At 39.8% G+C, this 17,061-nt stretch overlaps 1 protein-coding gene across 4 annotated transcripts in view; it reads right to left on the bottom strand.

The window, feature by feature from the left end:
- Nucleotides 1–16,664, bottom strand: part of FTCDNL1 (formiminotransferase cyclodeaminase N-terminal like) — a 64,100-nt gene extending 47,436 nt beyond the window's left edge. For 3 of the 4 annotated variants that reach the window (XM_060016356.1, XM_060016353.1, XM_060016357.1), the window contains exons 1-5: nt 16,597–16,664; nt 14,343–14,469; nt 14,102–14,206; nt 11,583–11,678; nt 9,892–10,044 (exon numbers count right to left, since the gene is read on the bottom strand). In XM_060016356.1, the coding sequence (XP_059872339.1) occupies nt 9,892–10,044; nt 11,583–11,678; nt 14,102–14,206; nt 14,343–14,457 (469 nt within the window). In that variant the 5' untranslated portion in view covers nt 14,458–14,469; nt 16,597–16,664. The remainder of the gene's footprint in view (nt 1–9,891; nt 10,045–11,582; nt 11,679–14,101; nt 14,207–14,342; nt 14,470–16,596) is intronic. The other variant, XM_060016354.1, reaches the window with a different exon arrangement.
- Nucleotides 16,665–17,061: the final 397 nt, after the last annotated feature.

Raw genomic sequence — 17,061 nt, 5'->3', positions numbered from 1 at the left:
ATGCTTGTAAAATCAACCATTGCTTTTATGCTATGGCAATGAAGGTAGTACTAATGGTGGAGAGAACTATATCAGAACCCAACATCTAAACTGACTAATCTCAACAAAATTCAAGGCTGTTTTATGAGACAATCTCCATAGCAACTGGAGAATCAGAGTAGAAAATTCTTGAAGTGAAAAGTTGTTCCTGATTTGCCAGATCAGCCCATGTTTTGACAATCTGTAATAAGGTAATCGAAGGGTCTTAAGACTATCACACAAGTGTTGATGTTGTGTGAATCTGTCATGGCACATGTCCTCCAAGCCATGAAAATACTCAAAAAATCATCTAACAAGGCTGATAATTCTAATCAAATTCATTAATGTTGTATCTATTTTAAGATAAATCCAAAAAAACTCAATCATGTAAGAGCTAAATCTTTACTTATGTAACTTACTTAACTAGCATTTTATCTTTCCAATATTCTAAATAATGTCAATTTATAAAGCATTATATAAACCTTATTTCATTTGATTAATGACATAAAACAAAAAGCAAGTTTCCTTATGATTTACAAATTTTATAGCTATGGTCCAGACTTTTAAAGCTGAATATTATGGGGCTTCCCTGGTGGCGCAGTGGTTGAGAGTCCGTCTGCCAACGCAGGGGACACGGGTTCGTGCCCCGGTCCGGGAAGATCCCACATGCCGCGGAGCGGCTGGGTCTGTGAGCCATGGCCGCTGAGCCTGCGTGTCTGGAGCCTATGCTCCGCAACGGGAGAGGCCACAAGAGTGAGAGGCCCGCGTACCGCAAAAAAAAAAAAAAAAAAAAAGCTGAATATTATGAACCTACATGTTAGTTAAGCCCGTTTTCACCGGCAAATCATTGGGGGGATTTGCCTGAGCACCTTCTGCCCTGACCCCTCCCCTCCACCTTCACTCTGTCCTTCTCAGGAAGGTTTGTGTGTACATGAGAAACAAGCTCATGTTTCAGAGACGCTGGCTCCTGCAGGTGAACCATCGAGTAAGGAAGATGTGGAAAACATACAGGCAGCACGATAGCCCACAGTAATCCTTTGGAGAAATTGTCTATACAAAATTTATTGAAGCCCAGAAATTGAGACTAAATACCTTCAATATTGAGTTAGAAGTCAGAAAAAAGAATAATGTTACTGTAAATTTACCTTTGGTTCCAAATTAGGTGAATTCCCTGCTCTTGAAGGATCTAAGATAATCAAAATCACCAAGAGGAATTAGAGAAGTAGGGACTTCCAAGTAGAGATGGGAGCATAGATTCCTATGTTTACTTTCACTTCTTCCAAATATCCCAGGAAACAGATGGTAAAGAGGTCTATTTTTTAAAGCATTGATTCACTCAAACAAATAGAAATGGAAGAAGAAGCAATGGCGTTGGAACTTGGAGAGCAGATATGAGAAGAGCAGGAGATTCAGCAGACCCCAGACAGCAGAGAAGCAGCCTGACTTAGAGCACTGGTACCTGGAAATGGTCAGAACTGGTGACCTCACTCTGGGAGAGAAGGTAAAGGCATAGCTCAAAACAGGGAAAATGGTGGAAAGTCTGTTAAGCAGTGGTTAGATCCCAACCCCTCCACACAGACAGGCAACTGGCAGAAGACACAAGAGGTAAAAACACAAGGTGTCTGGGCTGCGGGATACAGCTGAGGGTAGGGGATTCATGAAAAGAGGGGAATTAAGGGAACATTTACACACTAAATGCGGTGACTCTTCTAGCCCTCTTCTGCAACTCAACTCCTAAATCATGGACAGCTGTGTGTATACTCCAGGCTGAAGACTGGAGAATCCTTCTCTAAGAAACTTGAACAGCCCAAGAGGAAAGACCCCAAAGATACTGAAATGGACTCTCCCTATAGAAACTACGCAGCCAGATCGGCCTACAGTTGACAAACCCCACCTAAATACTCAAATTATCCATTCAGTCCTTTAGTGTCCACTCTTAGAGTAAGCAGCCAACCAATGATGACCTGACATCTGAGGAAAGCCTTTAAAACAAACAGGAGAAAGCAACCTTGGTGGTGTGGATGCGGGGGGTGGGGCAAGTTGGGGAACAGACATCATGCAGAAAGAAGAAACTGTCAAAAATTATTCACTGACACTGTATTCATGAGACATGACCAGGACATTATTTAGAATAAAAAAATAAAATGAACATTCAGAGAGTAAAAGCACTTGGAAACTAATATAGAGGAAATGAAAAACTTATTGAAGGCTTGGGATATAAAGTAGAGGAAATTTGTAAGAAATTATTATCAAAATATAAAGTGATTTTAAAAAAGAGAAAGTAAGTGTAGAGAACCAATACAAGACTTCCAATATCCAAATATGGAGCTTCCAGAAAGAATTGAGAAAATGGAAGAAATATCAATGGCAACCTAACTTTGCACCTAAAGCAATTAGAGAAAGAAGAACAAAAAAACCCCAAAGTTAGCAGAAGGAAAGAAATCATAAAGATCAGATCAGAAATAAATGAAAAAGAAATGAAGGAAACAACAGCAAAGATCAGTAAAATTAAAAGCTGGTTCTTTGAGAAGATATACAAGACTGATAAACCATTAGCCAGACTCATCAAGAAAAAGGAAGAAGACTCAAATCAATAAAATTAGAAATGAAAAAAGAGAAGTAACAACTGACACTGCAGAAATACAAAGGATCATGAGAGATTACTACAAGCAACTATATGTCAATAAAATGGATAACCTGGAAGAAATGGACAAATTCTTAGAAACCTTCTGAGACTGAACCAGGAAGAAATAGAAAATATAAACAGACCAATCACAAGCACTGAAATTGAGACTGTAATTAAAAATCTTCCAACAAACAAGCCATCTGGCTTGTGATGGCTTCACAGGCGAATTCTATCAAACATTTAGAGAAGAGCTAGCACCTATCCTTCTCAAACTCTTCCAAAATATAGCAGAGGGAGGAGCACTCCCAAACTCATCCTACGAGGCCACCATCACCCTGATACCAAAATCAGAACAGATATTGCAAAGAAAGAAAACTACAGGCCAATATCACTGATGAACATAGATGCAAAAATCCTCAACAAAATACTAGCAAACAGAATCCAACGGCACATTAAAAGGATCATACACCACGATCAAGTGGGGTTTATCCCAGGAATGCAAGGATTCTTCAATATATGCAAATCAATCAATGTGATACACCATATTAACAAATTGAAGGAGAAAAATGATATGTTCATATCAACAGATGCAGAAAAAACTTTTGACAAAATTCAACACCAACTTATGATAAAAACCCTCCAGAAAGTAGGCATAGAGGGAACTTACCTCAACATAATAAAGGCCATATATGACAAACCCACAGTCAACATGTCCTCAATGGTGAAAAACTGAAACCATTTCCTCTAAGATGAGGAGCAAGACAACGCTGTCCACTCTCACCACTATTATTCAACATAGTTTTGGAAGTTTTAGCCATGGCAATCAGAGAAGTAAAAGAAAGAAAAGGAATCCAAATTGGAAAAGAAGTAAAACTGTCACTGTTTGCAGATGACATGATACTACACAGAGAATCCTAAAGATGCTACCAGAAAACTACTAGAGCTAAACAATGAATTTTGTAAAGTAGCAGGATACAAAATTAATGTGCAGAAATCTCTTGCATTCCTATACACTAATGATGAAAAATCTGAAAGAGAAATTAAGGAAACACTCCCATTTACCACTGCAACAAAAAGAATAAAATACCTAGGATAAACCTACCTAAGGAGACAAAAGACCTGTATGCAGAAAACTATAAGACACTGATGAAAGAAATTAAAGATGATGTAAACAGATGAAGAGTTATACCATGTTTTTGGATTGGAAGAATCAACATTGTGAAAATGACTAAACTACCCAAAGCAATCTACAGATTCAATGCAATCCCTACCAAACTACCAATGGCATTTTTCACAGAACTAGAACAAAAATTTCACAGTTTGTATGGAAACACAAAAGACCGCGAATAGCCAAAGCAATCTTGAGAAAGAAAAACAGAGCTGGAGGAATCGGGTTCCCAGACTTCATACTATACTGCAAAGCTACAGTAATCAAAACAGGATGGTACTGGCACAAAAACAGAAATATACATCAATGGAACAGGATAGAAAGCCCAGAGATAAACCCACGCACATATGATCACCTTATTTTTGATAAAGGAGGCAAGAATATACAGTGGAGAAAAGACAGCCTCTTCAATAAGTTGTGCCAGGAAAACTGGACACCTACATGTAAAAGAATGAAATTAGAACACTCCCTAACACCATACACAAATAGAAACTCAAAATGGATTAAAGACCTAAATGTAAGGCCAGACACTATCAAATTCTTAGAGGAAAATGTAGGCAGAACACTCTCTGACATAAATCACAGCAAGATCCTTTTGGACCCACCTCCTAGAGAAATGGAAACAAAAATAAACAAATGGGACCTAATGAAACTTCAAAGCTTTTGCACAGCAAAAGAAACCATAAACAAGATGAAAAGACAACCCTCAGAATGGGAGAAAATTTTTGCAAATGAAGCAACTGACAAAGGATTCATCTCCAAAATTTATGAGCAGCTCATGCAGCTCAATATCCTAAAAACAAACAACCCAATCCAAAAATGGGCAGAAGACCTAAATAGACATTTCTCCAAGGAAGATATACAGATTGACAACAAACACATGAAAGGATGCTCAACATCACTAATCATTAGAGAAATGCAAACCAAAATTACAATGAGGTATCACCTCACACCAGTTAGAATGGGCATCATCAGAAAATCTACAAACAACAAATGCTGGAGAGGGTGTGGAGAAAAGGGAACCCTCTTGCACTGTTGGTGGGAATGTAAACTGATAGAGCCACTATGGAGAACAGTATGGAGGTTCCTCAAAAAACTAAAAACAGGACTACCATACGACCCAGCAATCCCACTACTGGGCATATACCCTGAGAAAACCATAATTCAAAAAGAGCCATGTACCACAATGTTCATTGCAGCTCTATTTACAACAGCCAGGACATGGAAGCAACCTAAGTGTCCATCATCAGATGAATGGATAAAGAAGATGTGGCACATATATACAATGGAATATTACTCAGCCATAAAAAGAAACAAAATTGAGTTATTTGTAGTGAAGTGGATGGACCTAGAGACTGTCATGCAGAGTGAAGTAAGTCAGAAAGAGAAAAATAAATACCGTATGCTAACACATATATATGGAATCTAAAAAAAAAAAAAATGGTTCTGAAGAACCTAGGGGCAGGACAGGAATAAAGAGGCAGATGTAGAGAATGGACTTGAGGACACAAGGAGGGGGAAGGGTAAGCTGGGACAAAGTGAGAAAGTGGCATGGACTTATATATACACTACCAAATGTAAAATAGATAGCTAGTGGGAAGCAGCCGCATAGCACAGGGAGATCAGCTTGGTGCTTTGTGACCACCTAGAGGGGTGGGATAGGGAGGGTGGGAGGGAGATGCAAGAGGGAGGAGAAATGGGGATATATGTATATGTATAGCTGCTTCACTTTGTTATAAAGCAGAAACTAACACACCATTTTAAAGCAATTATACTCCAATGAAGATGTTAAAAAAATATATCAATGGAATAACTCAAGAGAACTTCCAGCACTGGGGAACAAGTTTCAAGAATTCAAAGGGTCTACCAGTTATCCAGCATAATGAATGAAAACAGACGTATACAAAGGCACATCACAGAAATTCCAGAACACTAGGAACAAAGTGAAGATCTTACAAGCTTCCAGTGAGAAGTGACAGGTCACATACAAAGATCAGGAATCATAATGCTTCAAAAGTCTCAATAGCAACATGGAAATGAGAATTGATACAACATCATCAAAATAAAGGAAAATTATTTGTAACCTATTATTCTATACCTAGCTAAACTAAAAATTAAGTGTGAAGGTAGAATAATGGCATTTTCAGACATGTAAGTTCTCAAAAATGTACTCTCCCTGCCCCCACCCCACTGTTTTTTGGAAAGCTAGTAGAGGATATGTTCCACCAAAACAAGGACATAAAAGAAGGGGGAAAAAAAGAGAAGATATGGGATTCAGGAACCAGGGGATCCAAAATAGAGAAAGATGAAGGGAACACCCAGGATAAAAGTAATGGGAGATGCCATGATGACAGTCATCCTCAACAAATTGAGAGTAAATCGTCCTAACTGAACCAGATCAGAGAGTTCTAGAAGAAAGTTGGGGGTTTTTTTGGCCACACTGTGCGGCTTGTGGGATCTTAGTTCCCCAATTAGGGATCGAACCCAGGCCCTCAGCAGTGAGATCGCAGAGTCCTAACCACTGGACCACCAGGGAATTCCCCTAAAAGATAGTTTTTGTTTTCTTTTAAGAAGATGAAATTTATAGAACAGTCAATACATGGTGTGTTCTATCTGAATGCATGGAGAGATGTCATTAGTGACAGAGTGTGGGGTTAAACCAGTGGTAAGTATATAAAAAAGTAAGCAAACAATCAAAAAGATAATGATCAATTGCAGCAAAAAGAAAAGGTTGTACAGAAAGGGTAAAATAATAACGTTGTAAATACTTCATTGTAAATAATGTTTACACAGTTATAATAATGTGACCACTAAATACTGTTCCAAGATATAACTATATGGTGAGGAAGGAGAATTCGGAAGTAAGTGGGAAACGTGTGTGTGTGTGTGTGTGTGTGTGTGTGCGCGCGCGCGCACGTGCTGGGGGTGAGAGGTGGGTGAAAGGAAGCTAAATTCTCATCTTCTGAAGTGAGAAGTCGACAGATAATGCCTAAAACTTAAAAAAACAAGAAGTACCAATACAGATATGATATTCAGATATCTGGATTTGAATCCTAAATAATAAAAGAGTTGAAAGTACTTGGCTCAGGGGAGAAGGAAACTGAAGTGTGTACAGAGTGAGGAGGAAAGGGAAGTTATGTAGGTCTAGAGTTTGGGGAACAAACCCTGTAGATTTGACTTTTAACCATGTTCATGTATCATTCTGATAACAACAAAAAGAAGCAAAGAGAGGAACGGAAGGAGGAAAGAAGGGAGAGAGAGAAGGATGGAATGGAGAAGGGAAAAAGGGAGGAGGAGAAAAATTTTAGAGACATAATACAGATAAAAATGAAATGGAGCCTAATAGATCAAATGTGGTTTTATAGAAAATGAAAACCAAAGTCCAAAACATTTTTTTAAATTATAAGCTTTAAATAAATATAGACTAGATCTATGTGTCACCTTTTTTTACATGGCAGCATCTGTAAGTGAAGACACTTTCATACCACTGCTCATATCCCAACCTCCTATGGAGTCTCCCCATTCTCTCCATTCTCTATTATCTTAGGCCACCATCACCTTTCCAGACTGATCTACCTGCTCATTGTCCATTCTCTATCGTACACACAAAGTTATCTTTCTAATGTTCAAAGCCAATCATAGACTTTCTTTCTTAAAACTCTTCCAACAGTTTCCACTGCGTTTAGGATAAAGTGTGAACTCCTTAACCTGGCATATAAGACTTCATGACCTTGCCTCTGATTACCTCTGGAGCTTCATTTCTTAACCTTCCCACCCCACCCCATCTCTAAGTTTCAGCCAGCAACACTGCAGTCCTTTCAGGTCCTTAAGCCCAGGCTGCTTCCACCTCTAGGACTCTGCATTGCTGTGCCCTTTATTCTAGAAGTTCTTAAACTAAAATTATATGCAAAATTATGAGTGTGTGTATCTATGTATGTATATACAAATGCACATCATAAAAACTTACAAGTGATTTTGACATTATTTATAAGTCCCCTGAACATGAACTTTGGACCTCACTTTAAGAATCCCTTCCTTAAGGAATAAGCAAGCTTCCAGCTGCTATCAAAAAGCTCTAAAATAGAGTTTCCCTGGTGGCGCAGTGGTTAAGAATCTGCCTGCCAATGCAGGGGACACAGGTTCTAGCCCTGGTCTGGGAAGATCCCACATGACGCAGATCAACTGGGCCCGTGAGCCACAACTACTGAGCCTGCGCGTCTGGAGCTTGCGCTCCGCAACAAGAGAGGCTGCGACAGTGAGAAGCCCGCGCACCGCGATGAGGAGTGGCCCCCGCTCGCCACAACTAGAGAAAGCCCTCACACAGAAACGAAGACCCAACACAGCCAAAAATAAATAAATAAATTTTTTTTTAAAAAAGCTCTAAAATATATATTATCCAGAATTTTTGCATATAAAACATACATGAATTACACATGTCAATATCAACTATCTTCTATGTCATTGGAATGTTCTCCATTGCCCTTCCTCCCAAAGAAAGTTAGTTAAATTATTATTTTAACATGGTTTCCCTGACAAGGGGTTACCCTAGTGAAAAACATCCTGTCACTGTTCTGAAAACAGTGAGATCCTAGAACACGAATACTTCTGCCTCATACGAATGCCTGAGCATGCTGTTACCAAAAAAACAAAAAAAACACAAACCAAAAAAAATTGGATGATATTAGACAAACAGCTGTGTAGAAAGGAGAATGTAAAAATAAAAACTGCATGTTGGAGCATCAAAATAGTAACCATGTACAGTATATGACTGGTTTTAATCAGATGAAGATTGAAGCTATTACATTTCAAATCGAATGTTATAAATTAGTTCAAGAATGCAGCTGAGCTCTCATTTAATTAGAAATGTCCATCTTTAAATCATGAGGTACAGTAGCTGCCAATGAAGCAAAAGGGCAAAGGAAGGGAGAAATACTGTGTCCAGACCCTCCTGTTGTCAACTGTCTCCTACTCTGGCCAAACATCTGGGGTGGACTAGTCCTGATGTAATGAAGAACTTCATGTACTAGCTAATTTGAGATTTAATGTAATTGAACATAATTTTTTTGAAGACATTAAAATCATTATTCTGGTCTGGACAATTCTGAACTCTTCATTTTTGTGTGAAATGCATTTTCCCCCATGCTGAATTTTAACTCTTTCTTAGATGAAAAGTAAAGCAAATTTTGGGCCATGATTTCTCTGGGAAATAATCCATCGATTGTCAGGTCATGTTAAAATGCAACACATGGAATGAGATACACCTTTGGAAACAAGTCTCATTTCATATTTCTAGCGCTTGATGGAGCTCAGCTAGAGTCCAAATCTACATCCCAAATGTTAGACATTTCCCTATTACCTAAAAGTGAGGCACCACCACAGAGGATTTCTGAGGTCATACAGAGAAGTTTGCAATCATCCTAAGGTGGACTTTTCCCCAAAGGTTAAAGTCTCTGCATCTCATAATTAACTAGCTAGACAGTCCAGGCAAAAGGTCTTTCTTTTCTCCCAATTTGCTTAATTCAAAAACACCTCAAGTGACATAGCTCAAATTTTCCAAATTAAACTTGCCCATGGGGCTGAAATCAAGCATGTGACAGTTCAGTTCTAAAGAAAACCTTAAAGAGCGTTGTGCACAAGGAAAAAAGAAAAAATAATCAGAGGAAAAAGGGGTAGGAGTTAACATTTAAGTGGGTTTTCAACCTCATCATTACTCCTGCTCAAGAAAATAGGACACAGATGGGTGAAACACACCATCGTCCTGCCCTGAAGAGTCTAAAGAACTCATTAGAGACTACTGCTGTCTCCTCATGGTCTATCGTGAATTTGTAAGGGTCACAATGGTTGATTTGCTGCATCCTACAGCATTTAGTGTTCCACAGCGTCATGGGGTAGAAAGTGGAAGGATGAGTCACAGCGACACAGTGTGCCACTGCAACCCATGGAAGCTTACTGTTGATACAATTCTTCAAGGTTGACTTTTCCCAGGGAACTGAGGAGTGATTATATTGTCACAACCTGTTCTGACTTGTAAAAATGGTTTCCATTAAGGAATAACACACTACCCCAAACTTTCTCTTACTTCTGGCCACAGCTCCACACTCTTCCACTCCAACACCAGAGAGAGGGTAAATGGGAATCAGGTCCACTGCTCCCAGGCAAGGATGGATCCCCTCTTGAACCTCCATATCAATTGACTGGAAGGCCTCCAGGCAGGCAGCCAGAACGGAATTGCCTTAAAAAAAAAAAAAAAAATCATTAAACTTTCAATCTCATCTAAAGAAGTAGCTATATTTATTACTGTCCCACCAGCTGTTTTTCTGTAATATGTAGAGAAGATTGTTTATCCATCCAAAATAAAGAAAAATGAAAGACCCAACATTTCCCCTCTCCCCACCTCCCAAGTGTAACAAAGTTTCACATTTCTTCTAACTCCTTACTCCCCAAAGTGGAGGAAGTATACAAAGTTTATCAGTCTTAAGAAACTTTGTATTGTATTTTTTTTTACAATTGGTTACTTTAAATTTTTTCAATTTTATCAGATTAATCTGATAAAATTCCTTGTTATTTTCAGAATATTTTATGAATTTATAATAAAATATACACACAAACATAAATTTTTAAAAGCGTATTTTAGTTCTGCTCTTATAATTAGATTTTTCATTAAATTATTCTATCTAAATACATATTATAGACACATCAGAGTGTTATGTTATTACCATGAGTTTTTATTTGCAGTGCAGTATGACCATTTGGCAAGAGAGCTAAACAATAAGGAAGGTAATCGGTCCTACATCTGCTGGGAACTATCTATCAGCTCTTTGTTTTCCAAACAAATATACCTTTTGAAAAATCTGCTAAGTTGAAGTCAAGTTTATTTGAAAATATTTTAGGACTTCCCTGGTGGCGCAGTGGTAAAGAATCCGCCTGCCAATGCAGCGGACACAGGTTTGAGGCCTGGTCCGGGAAGATCCTACATGCCGTGGAGCAACTAAGCCCGTGAGCCACAGCTACTGAGCCTGTGCTCTAGAGCCCACGAGCCACAACTACTGAAGCCCGCACACCTAGAGCCGGTGCTCCCCAACAAGAGAAGCCACCACAATGAGAAGCCCACACACCACAACAAAGAGTAGCCCCCGCTCTCAGCAACTAGAGAAAATGCACGCACAGCAACCAGGACCCAACGCAACCAAAAATTAATTAATTAATTAATTTTTTTTAAAAAAGAAAATATTTTAAACCCTTTACCAAGCAATACTAAAATAATACAGGTTTTTGTTTAAACAATTATGAACCTTCAAATTCAAGTTGTCCCACTAAACCTTACAACAGAAGACTTGAAACCCATTTCATTTCACCCAGTGGACCAACTCAAGATGTCAGGCTCCCAACCTAAAACACAACTGCTTAGCACGTTTCATTCCATGTCAACTTATCAGTGAAATCAAGGCTGACTTCAACACTATTACTTCACAGGTTAAAACATGAAGATATTTTTCTTAACCACAAAGGATATGTGATCATCTTCAAGGAAAGAATGTTATTAAATATTGGACCCCCCAAGGTTCATTTTAATGAAGAGGAAATGGGAAATGTTTGAGCGGTACATGTTCACAAAAATGATGAAATGCAGTTTTGAGGTAGACTCCCTATGTAATGGAGGGGAGTATCCAGATTAACACAGGCAATCAGTGATTAAAGGGCATTCAGGTGTACCTGAAGCTGACCCTTCACCAAAAGACATATGTAAAAAAATAGAAACTGAAATCTTACCTAACTCAGCAACAGAAGCTGCTATTGTAATGACTGATCTGTTGTACCCTTGATCAGAAAATACGTTGAGCACTGATACCTCAGGATGTTTCTGTCCTATAAAGAAAGCAACACATAAATGCAAGAATTTTCTTCTGTGATGAAATCTTAATACTTTATTTCTTCTGATATAATTAAATAGAAAGTGTTTAAGAGAAAAATTCTAGGGGGTGACCTCTGAAGTGACACTGACTAATCATGAAATTTGTAGACAGTAACATCCACTTCTTACAGTGCTTCCTATACAAGCAGATGGCTCAGCTCAGATACGAGGCTTTGGTGTCTATGAGAGAACTTTTCTGGCACTTGCTTCTGAACTTGCCAAAGTTCTCTTAACTCAGTTTAAGACAGTAGCTCTTCTTTCAATCGTCAAATCATATCACTCTAAATTCTGTTCCTTATCAATCTCATCTTCTAGGCCTTGTCAATTTTTCCTTCCAAACCCAGAAATCAAAATCTAACATCTGGAAAAACTAGGATAGGCCAATTAGTGCCTGGAGCAGAGGTTTCTGGGATACAGGCACCTGCCTATTAGAAACTGTTCTGACTCCACCATCTCCTTTTCAAAGGACACCAACAGCCTTCAGATGTTAATGACTTCCAGCCTTCAGCAGCTTGTGACTCACTTGAATGTGTAACCTGAAGGAGAAAGCTGCCATACCCTTGTATGGCAACCACACATAACCCTCTAGTTATTTTTGAAGTTTACAAGCCTGGTTCAGGCTCCTTAAAAGTTCCTCGTATGCCTACAAAAGCAAATTCAGAGTGAAGGACAAAAGTTTTCAGACGGTAATTAAAGCTTTCACTATGCCATTATATCTTTGTCGCCCTGTCCCCTGGCAGTTTAACAATTAATCTTTTCAGAGGAGAGGAAAAATAAGTTACCCGCAGCAACTACAGAGCTTACAGCAGCCCCGCACTATTAATTTTAATAACATGAAAAGATAAACTTATGTCACTCACTCATAGCCAAATGAGCATCTACAGAGACCTGCCCTAGTATAGGTCTAAAATTTATAATTCAGCTTTCTTTCCATAAGACCTTTTAGGTCATTTAAATGTTTTCACATTGCTTAATTGGAAAAAATATAGGTGATATAGTTTTATTCCACTCACTTAAAAATAAATGCCTTTAAAGTATCTGTAAAACAGCAGGTCATTTTCTTAACTAGTGCTACCTTCCCTGCATTTTTAAAACTATGAAAGATGGGTAGCAACACGATCATACAACCTCTTTTTATGTATTTTTTTCAACATATTTAAGCTTTTAGAAGAAATGATTTGATTTGATTTTTTCTTTCTAAATCTTCTTCTGAAAAGCTTTTATTCTCAGTTTCATATGATTCAATTGAATCAAATGCTGAAAGAATGAAACACTCTCTCCTGAAATTTCTTAAGCATGCATATAGAAAAAAAATTACTGTTGGCAGGAGGAGCTGTCAGTATGAACCTCAGCAGAAGTAAATTGTTTGGTATTTGTAATGTAGTGTAATAGCTATAATTCCGTTTGAGCTGCTGTCACTAATAAGCTGATAAAAACTGTGAGTTGAGACCCAGGCGTCCATCAGTGTGTGGCTTCCACAAATGTCTCTGCCCAGTCACTGAATCATGGAATATGTCTCTGCACATTCACCCAATCCCACTAGATGTACTATCTGACAATGAGGGGCCCAAGCTGGCTCTTACTGCAAAGAGAATGCAAAAGCACAGCTGCACACTGACTCCAGAGGAGCTTTCTTATTAGAAATTATCAGGAATTTTCACAGACATTTCCAGCTCCCTCAAAGTTGCAAGACAGTGACTTAAATGTGCTCAGCGTTAGCAACGGGCTGGGGGAAAACACTTCTCTCTCATGAAAAGCAATAACCAAATAAAAAATGACAATCAGAAATTAAAATCAACTGTCTCAAATGCTTTAGGGCTGTGACCCTAGCGTTCACCTGTTGCTGAAAAGCTGTTGATTTCAAATAACAAAGTTAAGTGATTGTAAGTCTGTAAATACACTATGTCCTGTGTATGTGTGAAAGTAAAAACAAATGTCTAGAACTGTATGTCATCACATGAACATTTTAACAAGGGTTAAAAAAAAAGAAAGAGTAGTATGTCTTATAGTAAATACTGGCCCAGGGAGTAAGGAGGCTTGAGTTTCAGTCTTCTGAATTGAATCGCAGAGTAATCATACACACATCACTTAAATGCAACTGCCTAAGAGTCTTTATGCGTAGAAAATGGAGTAGAAATATTAATGCTGCAATGACAGCATGGGCTTTGATGGCAGGAGTGCTTTTGAAGAGGACTTGGTATTTGGTAAGTTTATTTTTTATTTAACCTGCTGAATAAAAAGCATAATATACAATTATGCTCATTCTATTAATGATCACATAAATGGCCCATAAGGGAAACATTAAACCTTTATGTAAATATATCCTCCTCAGGAGCCTGCCAATATCCTGAATAATGTGCATTTCAGACACTCTCACCAATGTGAAGAAATATGCTGGGGACTGTATGCAGGCGTTTGGAGAAGAGCATATGTGCACATCTGAGTAAGTCGTCTATCTCAGTATCCTGGAGTCCTGCAGAAGCTGTAACAGCCCAAGAACAAGGGGGGAAATTCAGGAAGAAAGAAGAAGAGCGTTCTATAGACATTGTTAGCAGAGTACAAAAATTACTGTATTATCAAAACACTACATATTCACTTCAATTGCCTGTTGTTCCTACCATTTTTTTCCAGAAGAGCCGCTTTCGCTACATTCTCAACAATGTATTTTCTTCTGGCTTCTGAAATGTTTAATAAACAGACAGCCAAACGGAGCCCCAGTCTGGAAGAAGACATGGTAATTTTCTTCTAGAATAGGAGAAAAATAAGCCTTCATTTTGGTTTCTACAGTTCATTCATATTTTCATGTTCATTAAACTTTTTAAAAAAACCATAGCTTTTTGGAAACCAGGCAGTCATAATATGAATACTTCACTATTTCATTCCTCAGTAACACCTAAAGGATAAAATCCTCAGATTGACTCAACCAGGAAACCATGTATATGTGGTCATGCACATATGAACATATGAAGATAGCAACAACACTATAAAGTATCCATCAAGTTACTCAGTCTGAATTCTGTCCTGTGAAACTTCTTCATTAAAGTATGTTACTCCTTTTAAGAACTGTCTTCCACAGTTTAATCCTATTTTCAAAGAGGCATGATACTTTCGTTAAATGAGATTACTGGGGAAATGCAGAAAAGAGAAATGAGGCAGATTACTTAATATGCTGATTCTTACAAAAACTACTCTGACAGAGAGAAAGGGTGTCTCTACAGGCCATGCCATGGGCAGTATATGAACTAACAAAAGGGGCTCATTTGGGGGCTTTAAATGACAACTATATGACTAAATTTCTCTTGTACTTTGATCTCCATAGTCCCTATAACAGCTTAAAATCTTGTTTCACAGGACTCTGTACCTTGAACTGAAAGCTGACATGGACTACTCTGATATGTTACTCAATAATCAGCCAAAAATGTGACTGATTTTGTTGAAAATGGAATGATTCCACACAAGCTTTGGTGGTTGCTTTGATTCTCCTTAGTACTCTAGAATGGCATTTTCAACTAGTTAGCTTTCTATACCCCGAATGATACTATGAACTAAAGAAATTTCAATATCTCAAAACAAAAAGAAAATAATTCCCCTTTTTAAGATCAGGCCATCCTATTTCCGCCTCTTTTAAATATAGCTAAAAGTGAATGTGGCCCTCATGAACTCGATCAGCAAATGTTTGATGAGGGTCATTTTGTGCCACATAATGTTCTCCGTGTGGGGATACTGCCGGGAATGATGTCCAACTCTGAGACACACGTTAAGCTCGTAAGTTTAAGCTAACATGCTGTGGTGCCATTAACAGTGCTCTCCATGCATAAATCCACTGGCTTCTGTTCACTAGGATTGTTCGTTGGCCTGATCACTTTAACCTAAGAGGGGATACAGGGCTTCATGGTTAGTTCAAGTTTTCATATCGTGACCATCATCTCATGATTGAAAATTCATAAAAAATACGGTCATTAGGATTTTGTAGACATTAATAACACTGTTGTAATAAAGCAGCTCAGACATCTCTCGTTTTTATGTAAACAAAAAATTGCTTTACACAAGGGGTGTGGGCGTCTTCTGGCTTTCATTTGTTTTCAGTGTGTTTATGTAGCTTAATTGTCTCATCAGGCACTTTCCCAACATAATTATGCTTTTTAACAAATGGTGTTTATGGCAACCCCTAACAGTGCAAAAGAAAGGATTAGTTTCATCCTCTCATTCCACATTTTTATTCCCTGTGGACAGCTAAATCACACAAAGATGGTGTTAGAAAAATCCACCTTCACTGCAAAAGCTGAAACTAGGGGCGATATCAAGCTTTTGGCAAGCAGTCAGTCTTGCTAGTAAAAAGGGGAAGTCTTTCTCTACCTCCGCCTCTAAGAATGTGACCCCGAGCAAGACCCCAAACACTTTGTGGTTTGAGGGAGTGTGATCCTAGGCCTCCCACCACTTCGATCACCTTTGGGATTACTTCCGGCGAGAGACCTAAAACCTGCCTCCCCCGGAGGAACCGGCTGGGCCCCTGAGGAGCTGAGCAGTTCGCAACGGCTCTGCCACATCACCTGTGTCCTGCGCACGCACCACCGCCGGCACTTTTAGGGCGGCAGAGGCTCGCCGAGGAGGCCGTAGTGCGAGGTCTGGGGCAGACACCGTCGCTGGGACCCCCTGCGCGGTCCCGCCCAGGTTCTGGTGTGGGGTGGCCCAGAGCCACGTGGGCCGAAGGGTAACCCGAGGGACTCGCTGAGGGCCCCGGGAGACTCTAGCAGAGGTATCAGCGTCCGCGGGCGGCGGGCCCCGGAGCGAAGGGCGGCCGGCGGCAGCGCTGCCCCAGGCCCGCCTCGAACCTGCGACGACGCTGGCTGCTCCGCGGTTTGGGGGACCCACCTGCTGGCGCGGAGGGCGGCGGGGTAGGACGGCGCCAAACCAGAGTCGCCGCGCGTGACCGGCGCACAGCTTCCGTCGCTGGCCCCGCCTCCCGGGCGCCCGGGCGCGCTCCAGCCCCGCCGCCCGCCGGCTCGGCTCGGCAGCTCCTTCCCTGACCCCACCTGACCCCACCTGACCCCACCCGACCCCACAGGCCCCGACCGCGTGCCGGCGGCCCGGAGGGCTTAACGTTCTCTCTAGAAGTGCTTTCCCGCCCCACCTGCTTTAACCTGTAACTCTCCACAATTCTCTCGTAAATGAGTGACTTTTTAAAAGGGCATTAGAATCTAATGATGAGGTCATTCCCCACTGATCCTACACCAGCAGGGGGCTCTTTTCTCCGGTTTACGCACAAACGCATCTTTAATAAATTCCCTTCTGAGAAATACTGCCCGCGAGCGATTTCGAATATGATCTGGACCCACC

Source organism: Delphinus delphis, chromosome 7 (assembly GCF_949987515.2).
Source record: "Delphinus delphis chromosome 7, mDelDel1.2, whole genome shotgun sequence".
Classification (NCBI taxonomy): Eukaryota; Metazoa; Chordata; class Mammalia; order Artiodactyla; family Delphinidae; genus Delphinus; species Delphinus delphis.
The sequence above is the reverse complement of the archived record's forward strand: the minus strand, read 5'-3'. Positions and strand labels throughout refer to the sequence as shown.